This window comes from Odontesthes bonariensis, chromosome 13 (assembly GCF_027942865.1).
Source record: "Odontesthes bonariensis isolate fOdoBon6 chromosome 13, fOdoBon6.hap1, whole genome shotgun sequence".
Lineage (NCBI taxonomy): Eukaryota > Metazoa > Chordata > Actinopteri > Atheriniformes > Atherinopsidae > Odontesthes > Odontesthes bonariensis.
In genome coordinates, this window is record NC_134518.1 from 13,726,382 (window position 1) to 13,736,704 (window position 10,323).

Sequence of the window (10,323 nt, forward strand, 5' to 3'; positions counted from 1 at the left end):
TATAACTGTTCTCCCAGATGTTTACTTTTACCAGCAGCTACCTGGTTGGCACACTGAGTTGCAAACGGACACCTCAGCAGATCGCTTACGACAAATGCAATTTCACATTCTTACATTTGTGAAGAGCACGCAAGCAAAAAATATGCATTCCGCTGCACAATAACTTTCCATACTTATCTAAACTTAAATCTCTGGGACGTAGAAAGATGCTTAACTTAGACTGCTGACAGTGTCAAACAAATCTCTGGCTTACGCCTTCTAAAAACGTCACTTTAATAAGCTTGCCGCAGAGTCAAAAATCAGGTCAAAGTCATTGGGACTCTTGGGTGGACGAGATCAGGCTTTAACAAGTCTTTTATAATGCATGATGCAAGGGCTGAGAGAAATGCAGCCTATAAAAGAGGTACTGTAATGGAGAATATCGTTTACAGGACGCAAGACATTCAAACACAAAGGAGGTTTCCTTCCATCTGTGCCACCTAAATGAAAACTGTTCAAAGCTGCAGCTGAAGTTTCTTTGTCAAAATGTTCAACTGCTCCCATCCACCACCATTTGGTTCAACACAATGCAGTGCGTTTGTTGGCTGGATGTGAATTTTTAAGACAAAGAGACATGTTAAAAGACACATGTGGCTTTTTTTGGCGTTTTGTGTGTTTATGCGGCTGTTCATTCAACAGGGACGGTGGAGAGGTTGCGCTCAGGTGAAGTTAAACATCTTCTCGAGTTGATAACAATAACACTTACATTAGTGCAATGAAACCCTCACAAGAATAGCACGGATTGTTCAGTAATCTTCAACATGTAGAAAAGTGGAGTTGGAAGCTGCCGCCCTCCACCACTGTTTAATTTAACATTACCTCTGCATGCTTAACACACATATATGAACTGTTATGGAGATATTATATAACGTGAGAGGACTTTATAGCTATACATTGCTTGACTTAAAACAAATTTAGTAGAAATTGCAAATATTTCGTTGCTTTTTGTCACTTTCACATTCGTACCTAACTGAGGCGTTGAGTAATATTATCGGAAAACCAATGTCTGAATGACATATTGCTGACGCCATTCATTATTCAGTATTCAAAAGGGTTTTAGAGATGCATGTAAACCAGACCTGTTCAAGCCTGCATCAGGTTCATTTTGCATACACACGCTAGGTCCAAAAATCTGCAATGCAAGCGACAAGCCCCAACGCCACCCGGTGTCAGACAAACGGTAAAGAGGTCCCTTTTGACATGTGACATCATGCAAAGGGTAACCAGCAGTGAGCAGAAACTCTGCTTCATTCTTTATTCCCCATCTATCATCTGACATCTATTATGTGTCAAGACATAAAAGCTGAATTGATCGGTGAACTGTCCCATTTCCATGGCCAGCCTTTCCCTAATTGCACTGTGGGGTTGGCTGATTTTTCCAGAAATCCCAAAAGACAGAGAAAAAAACAGAAAGGAGCAGAAAATGAACAGATGGATCGAAGTAGCCTGATCGCAGAATAGTACCACTGTCCAGGTGGCGACAGTTGCATCTGGGCATTTTTAAACATGGAGTAAGGTCAAAGGCCACAGAACCGATCGTTATGAAGTAATGTCTCCCTGCTGCCCCCTCTCAACCCTTGCTCTCATTTTTCCTTTTTTCCCTGATTTATTCAGGTCTGGGATGGCACAGAGGGCTTGACTCAGCCTTCTGCCAGACAAAAGCTCTACAGTGCAGCCAGTATTATTCAGATCCCATATCTGCCCCAAGTCCGATGAGATCACCACAATGCTATGTCTCGTTCACAGAAAAGTATTCACATACTGAGAAAGATGCTATTTTGCAAGTGGAAGCCCGGCATTACTGATGTTGAACAGACAAGGGGTGATATACACAGAACAGACAAGCCTGCAAATGCACACAGACACACTGAAACACTCAGGAACAACAGGAGAAAAGAGGCTGCTTTGTCTCAGTTTTGGATTCCCCGGGTTACCACGATTTTTAACCAGAGCACTCTGTTCAGTTCTTCAACAAAAAAACTGAGACACAGTCCGTGTCTTTTTTTCTGTCATGTCAATCTAACCATCAGGTATGACTAGTCATCCCTGTATTGTGTAGTTCAAGAGCTTTTTCATTTTTAACAAGGCCAACATTCGCTTAACAAAACTGCATCTTGACTAAAACACAGATAACACTTTAAAATCATTACTAAAGCTAAAATTGATGGTTGTGTAAACAACGGAGGTTAAAGTTGTTTAATAATTGAGTAATTTAGTTGACAGCTTAAGTATTTGTTATCATTTCATATAAGCCCTCAGCATAATAGTGAGCAGTCATCTTGTCTGATGAGTGCTCTCCCTGTTTTTGGATCGTGGAGCTGTTGCTTTTACAAGCAGTTTAACAGCATCTGTATCCAGCTGTTAAACCTGTAGGCATACCTGTAAGGGTACAGGTAGATATTCCAGAGGGGTGTTACGTTGAGTCATGCCAGTTAACTAAACCTAACCCTAACCCGTTTCACAGCTTGTCCATCATACAAAATTCCTAAATAAAAACGCTGAACAAATAAATCAAGAATTGAATAAAATACCTTTTAGAAGGTTTCTTAGTAAAAATATCAACAAGTGTTAACATGTCAAGATTAATGGCAGTGTCTGCCACCTCCAACTCTTTGATCTTTCTGTTGAAAAGTTCACTGAACCTTTTTGGAGAACTCCACCGACAGGAACTGAGACAAAAGGATAAAGGATGAACCTGGGTCACATAAAGTCAAGGTTATCAACACCTAAGAAAGCTATAAAATGCTTTTTTAAAAAGTGGTGTTTTTTTTTCTTCAGTCTAGCACCCAGAGAGCTCTGTTGACTGAAAAGGCAATGGAATATTCATCCTCTGACCACACTGTGTTGCTGGGAATGTATGCGCTTATCAATTCCAAGTATTCATTCATCACCATGTTTTGAGTTGTGTAGAGTGACAGAAAACAGAAAATCCCCTTTCATTTCCCTTGAAATAAACCATTTATTGATACAGACAATGCAAGTCCTCCTCCATGTAGTCCACCACATTTCTGCAGTAGCCCCAGAACAAAGAACGGGCACCAGACAGGTTTCTATAGACGTTTCTGAATCACATTTAGAATATCTGAATACAAACCGACAAACAAACTGACCAGCATCTTCACAAATGCAATGACCAAATATTCCCAAAGATTAAAGCAATTCTTGAAGGAGATTTCCTCTTGTGGATGTACTCCGCAGTAGTTATTTTATATCTCCCCAAGTTTAAACTCTAGTTTCCATTTAGAACAACTATCACACTTATTCAACTGAATCACGGCTAAAAGCCTGTACTGCCACCCTCTGGCAACATTAAGCTGCAAGAAGGTGTTTACGGCTTCTGTAAAGGATCAAGATTTTGTCATTTACACCTTTTAAACAGACCCTTTAAGCCATAGAGGTTTGTGTCAGAAAGGCTTTCAAACATGTGACAATGTTGTGGAAGGTCACTCACTTATCCCAAACCCTGGTCCTTTCTTGGACTTACCCAGGTCGTGCTGTTGTCTGAGCAGAGCAAAAGGAAATCAAAAATGATCGTGTCATTTGAAAATTGTTCAGTAAACAAAGTTTAAATGATCATGGTGTTAGGCCTTCTCGTTCCTAAAAACACTCTGACAAGATATGGTTTCTGGTAGAGAGCCTTGAGGATTAACTTCCTCCAGCACCACTTTAACAGGAATCATGTCGAATTTATGGCTGCTGTCAAGTAACAAAAATGAAAAGGCAACTGATAACAGGTTAAGTAAGTCTTATTCTGCCAAGTCTCTCCAATAAATCTGCATTTTGGGTATACTGCATGTACCTGTGTGCACGCACACCCCAGGCAGAGTAGCTCCACATTCTGCAACAGGGGAACATTTGAGAGTGTTACAGACACTCTGTGGTGCACTGCTGTAGTGTTGCCTGTAGCATATCTCCATGGAAACCCTATATAAACAGTTGAAAATGTCCATTGCCGATACACAACGCACATTTGCACTCCCACATGTGCAGACTCAGACAAATACTCGGCACACATCTCGACCATATGAATCATAGTAAGCCCCTATTCTTGCTCGGGTTAAAGAGGGGAATTCCACATCTTACAGGGCTGATCTATAGCCATGCATAATATATAGTTCATGCATGATGGGGCATGCAAATATGTCATACTGAATGTGTTATTATATACGACTGATCACCAGAATCTCTGTAAAGTCTTTTTCTTATTTATTTGTTTTTATGTAAGAAGGGACCTTATTGGAAGGGACACTCCCTGCCCTTAAATCTCACACCATATTATTGTAGACGGCATCCAAGTCAGTGATAGAAAAAAATTCTAAATACATTGCATATCAGAGTAAATGGAGTGCAGTGCTCTGTTGTAAATAGTTTCACAACAGGCAGCATTTTCTCATTTTTAGGAAGTCAGAGAAGCAGCTATTTGCTCTTTAAATGCGCTTTTAATTGTTTCTAAATGAGACTGACTATGCTATTCATCACAAGTTGACACAATTTCTTGAGGTCTTAATCAAATGCCTGTGAAATGCTTTGGTCAAATTACCGCAGTACAACAGCCCTCCTCTCAGTCCGACACCTAAGTTCTTGTCAGCCAGTTTTAGGGAGCACAGTTTTAGTGGTGGTACAAAACTTTGGACAGCCATGTTTACATATTTTGACACCAAATTACACTAATCAAAGCTCAAATAATGTTATACCATGTGAAAAAGCACACAGTGCCAACCCTGGCAGTTTAAACTAGCAGCCCAAACTTATACTACAATTCACTAAGCTGGAAATTTTATTCCCGAACGCTTAAATTCTCCCCATCTGCAGTTTGGCCACAGACAGCTGGTACTGGTCCCTCTTTTCGGCTGCATCTTGTTATAATTCATATGTTGAACTGGCCATGGATGGTAAACACACCACACTGCATAAAGGGATGCTTAAATAAAGCAGCAGACAGCTGTTAAGTCCCAGTCTTTGAATTGTTAGTCACTTCAGCCACCCAATTATATGTTTGTTTTTTTTACATATATTATGTCCCCTTTAAATGAACCTATCTATCTCCAGTATGGTTTACAACAGGATTTGAAGAGAGAGGTCAAACTGAGCTGATATTAACTGGATATGCTTTCATTGCTGGAAACTGATCAGAATTTGGTTGAACTTCAGTAAAAACACCCATAGCTCTATGATACTTCCAGCATGTAATATCATATCAGACTCAAGCGAGAGAAGGCATGAAGATAATCTTCCAGTTCTCTTCAACAAGAACTTGGGCAAATCAGACTGAGACACCAGTTTCAAGCTTGTTGTATAATGCTGTAACATTACTGAACAGAGAGACTTGTCTGTAATTACTCAATAAAGACCAGAGAAGGGTGTGTGTGTGTATGTGTGTGTGTGGGACCCCCTGCCACTGACCGGCCTTGTAGTGTGAACCCACAAGGACTTCAAAACTTCCAAAAAACAAGACAGGCATGGTGCACAGTGTGCACAAGACAACGGTTTCCAGGACACAGAAAATCAACGAGCCTGAACTTGGCTTTCGCTAAAACAGACAGGAAAACTCAGCTTTCAAAAATACGTCAGCAATCTTTTAATAAATATATGTTTAACAAATATATTTTTAAAAACAAAGCTTTGAATAACTTTGAGAAAATGGAGGTCATAGAATATATAATGAGTAATACTGCATAAATGCCCACTGGGTGGGGTCAGTCACCTCTCGCCAGATGACGACAGCAGACTGCATTCTCATTTAGCCCTTCTGCCCTTTTACAGTCGTGCTTTAATTCAGCTGCTGCCAGATCCAATGTTTCTGTCTTGAATAAAATGAAGACTCAGTTCTGCTTGAAAAATAAACATAATGCCATTGCAATCTTGACACACTGCTTATATTTCTAAGTGGAAAGTGGAGCACCACAAGTATCATGTGAGCAGCATGGCATGAATGGAGTGAGGATCTTTTTTTTTTTTTTCCATGTATGCTGCTGACTTGTGCTTGCATGAACAACACGTTGCATTTGTTTATGTTTTGAGTCCATGTAGTAGATCATTGTTGGTCCAAACCTTCTTGCACATTCTCTAAAAAGTCCTTACAATAGCCACAATTCATCATATCAGCTGGGCTAAATCACAGACAATCCCACCATTGCAATGCATCTCTGCAGGGACAGCCTCTCCCCTGTAACACCCACCTGATGCTCTGCTTCTCACACCTCACACTGAGACAACAGTGGAAGTCAAATCTTTTCTACGCCACTGCCCCTGCTGACTTGGACAAGGCATATTAAGTAGCTAATACCTTTAAAGTTCCTAGCTCCTTCTAGTCAATCTTACCAACACTACATCAATCAGCCCACAAAGAAACGACAAATTGGTGAGCACATTAGCATTTAGCACCTGTACATTGACAGACTAGGAGACAAAAGCAGAGCTAATAGGGTAGTTATCTAAACTTAAAGATGGAGTGCAGGTCTTCTACAGTGAATACGGTCTACATTCATGCTTTTGGCAAACTAATTTACGCAACGACGATCAAGCCCACCAATCTGGATAATAACTGTATTTCTCAGTGAAGAAGAGCTATAATCCTGTTGTTTATGATGACATTCCTGTGCTGGCACACCACTATTCATGCATCTAAACTTTCCCTGAGCTGAAGAGAGCAGCAACCGTAATGACTGAGACAGAGAAGACTGTAGCAAACAGGAGGTTGGAGTGTCCAAGAAACATTGGTGATGATCCAAGTAGGAAAAAAAAAAGACATTAAAAAAATAAAGCTATCATTTGCATGCATGAAAACAGTTTTCATCGTCAAAGGCACTAAGTAGTGTTTATGGCTTTTTGTTATCATAGTATCAACATCACAACGACAATTTGACCTTAAATAGAACAGAAACTGGTGTATTAATGAGGACTTTTTTCATTTGTAAGTCACTCTGGATAAACGCGTCTGCTAAACAACTCCATTCCAAAGAGAGGAAGTTCTGTTTTTGTACACGGTCTGCAAATAATTAGCATGCACAAGTACAGAAGTGTAATGCAGCCCCTTTGATAAATCTGAAATCAGCACCATATATCGAAGTCTTTGTTCATGATATCGTAAATCATACCATTATCACTGTATTCGACAATGATATTGCATGTTTTTCTAACATGGTGCAGCCCCGGCAGTGTTTACAAAATTACGCTCACTGCCAAAACAGGGAGACAAAAGCTGTTTTCAGACATCCAGTGGAGTCCTGAAACGTTCTAGAGATGTTCTGAAAGGGCGGCATGAAAAGAAAATACAAATGTTTGCAGCATTCACAACATATGTCTTGCAGACATTTTCAACAAAGCCTCTTAGTTGAATGTCTAGAAGATCAGTGGGTGTGACAGAGTGCGAATTTAGCAGCTAATTGTCCAGAACATTTACTTCAAGTGATGATAAGAGTTGTTGCTTCACATACTTTTCAGCTGTATGTTGCTTTCCACTCACTCATCTATCAAATTCAAATGCATGTGGTATTGATATAAAAACAAAAACAGTCATCCAGAAGCCTCATCCGCCATTCTTGAAGTGGCGTAAAGAAATTCCTCAGCAAACTTTTTGCATTACATCCTGCCACCGGAGTACTCTTGAAACTAACCCACCCCCCCTCTTGTATTTCATGAATTGAAAGTGCATCGCTGCCAGACAATAGACCACTGGGAGGTGCTTGTGTAAACAAAAATGAATAAAAAAGGTCCCATAAATCCAGTTTACACTACATATCTAGAAACTGTGGAAAAAGTCCAGACCAACTATTCGCACATCTCTGATGTCCACGTGTAAAAATGGCAAAATGCTTTGTAGCATGTGGGATGCACATATGTGGAGATTATGTCAAAGCTATATTGCATGTTCTGCTGCACACGACAGACCGATAATTGAATACAGCAGGCTGTTTCTATATATACACAGCAACTAATCCAGGGTCAATAGTTGGAATATTCTAATTATGGGGTTTATATGAGAGCTGCAAACAGATACGCTATTTATATTCCCATTTACATGTCCCAGAGCTTCCTTTGATTAATGACTCATACCAACAAAATGTCATCTTGTTAAATCTTTCACCCACCCAAAGTCCTAATTATAACTATATCCCTAAAACACGACACATTAGCTTCCTTGGTTTTCTACCTTTCTCTGAAAGTGTGTCTTCTTTTTACTGCACTTGGGACTTAATATTCCGATTAGGGTGTATACCTGTCTGAATAATGTCAGTGAGATCAGCATACTCCACATTGCTTGATTCAATTATTGCTTACTCCAAATATGATCTTACACGTGTTAAGTTAATCAGAACATTCTGTTTACATGGCTGTGTTTTATTCATAATAAACTCTTAATCGGGTTAAAATCAGAGTTTCTCTGCGCGCGTAGCTTAGCCATAGATAAATAATAATGAGTGAAACTAGCAGTGAACACCGTAGCTTAGCTTTTTCATTAGTGCACCTATGACAGTGTCCAAACCACAGATTCTGACAATCAGGGTTGCATTACGTAACAAATCTAAGAAACCAATCCTTAAAAGTGCAGGGAGGGGCTCATTTTCCTGGTTTGGCAATCAGGAGTTTGCAGGCAGTGTACCGACGTATTGAAGTGGAAGAGCCATTTTATCTAAGTGCACTTGTTTCATTTCAGCACAGTGTGCAAGTATTTTATTCCATATCTCTCTGGTCCATTTTATTTGTGCATATGTGTGTCTGTACCCATAAGCTGTAGGCTGAGCTAACGTTTTGCAATTTCTTACCGTCTTACATCATTACAAATCGAACCCTCTTGGGTTTTCAAAGCACTGTTGAGACAAGACGAGCCACTGGAAAACAACACCTTGGGTATTCAAAGCAAACACTGTGTGTCATTTCAGACTAATCAAGTGAAAGTCATATGGCAGCAGCCAATCAGCTGACTTAAAAGACAGCATTAACAGTCGGGTGATCCCCAGGGATCACGGCATGTTTACTTTTCTGTTGTTTACCTACACACACAGCTCGGTCAGTTGAGAGACATTCTTGTGTGTTTGTGTTGAGAACAGATAGGAATGACAGATGAGGATTGCTCCCACCCCAAGACCTTAAGACTTCCTTCCTCAGATACTTTGTATAGACATCAAACACATGGGTAACAATCAACATCCATGTTATTCCTCAAAGGCTTTTAAGAAAAGGAAGGGTAGAAAAGAGCCAAGGTCAGGATGGGAGTCAAGAGTGCCTTAAAGTAGCCAAAGGTCTGTTAAAAGGCAATGGGACTATGAGAAAGCACCACATATGCAGTTTGCGCCATTTCCTTTCAGCTCTTGTCAGATGAGAAAAAATGTCATTCAAGTCAAACATTGTTTTATATGGCTCTCTAAGTAAACAGGAGAGTGAAAACATTATCCAACTTAAGTTCAGCTTTAGACAGAAATCTGAAAATCGTGTGATAAAATCCTGCATGAGATCACACCCTCCTTTATTAAAGCTTCTCCTAAAAGCCCAGAGAGTGGAGGGAGTGTATCTGCGTTTTTGCTGCAATGTTGAAAAATGTTACTGTTCAGGGGGGTTAATGAGCCCCTCCCTAAGAAAACACATGGTGTGGAAACACATCTTTTATTTGCAGCTATTTCAACACACGAGTGGCTGTAAATCTACAGGAAATCCAATGCCGGTGGTGTCCAAATATCAAACAATCCTAAGCAAGCCCACCCAATCTAGATCTCATCTCTACTCGCAGATATTTGACTTGACTCAGGCTGAGTAGGATTCGCTTTCTACAGCAACAATCACACTTTGGATCCTGGCTCGGTTTCCTGGGACACCCAAGCATCATTATTTACGGCCTTAGAGAACTACCGCTGAATTGTCTAACAAACACCAACAAAACATATACAGGCCAATGAAAAAGTGAGTAATGAGGCGCAACAAGAGCAGAGCACGTTAAAAACAAAAACGTTAATACCCAAATTCCAGAAACACCTGGCACTGTCCTGCAGCTACAGGTGTGAGGGGAGGGGAACGCGGTGCGCGTATTGGAGGTGAGGGTGGAGGGGGGCGCGTTATTTTGACAGCCACAGGAAATGAGCAACCGACACATTAAACATACACGCATATCTAAATCCACTTTGACAGCATCTCGTAGAGGTGTAAAACAGTAACACCCGCGAGCAGTACTTCAGGACTGGAAGAGTATCCGACACTTACATGTGGTGCTGTTTGTGTCCATCGCGCTCCTAAATGCTGTCCATGTGAGAGCTGCTTCCATTCAGTGCGGGCCCATGAGTGAGTGAGTGA

At 40.5% G+C, this 10,323-nt stretch overlaps 1 protein-coding gene across 1 annotated transcript in view; it reads right to left on the reverse strand.

Annotated features, from left to right (window-relative positions):
• The window catches only part of afap1l1a (actin filament associated protein 1-like 1a), a 30,766-nt gene extending 20,443 nt beyond the window's left edge, over positions 1–10,323 (reverse strand). The window contains exon 1 of the mRNA XM_075481034.1: positions 10,234–10,323. Within this exon, the coding sequence (XP_075337149.1) occupies positions 10,234–10,294 (61 nt within the window). The 5' untranslated portion in view covers positions 10,295–10,323. The remainder of the gene's footprint in view (positions 1–10,233) is intronic.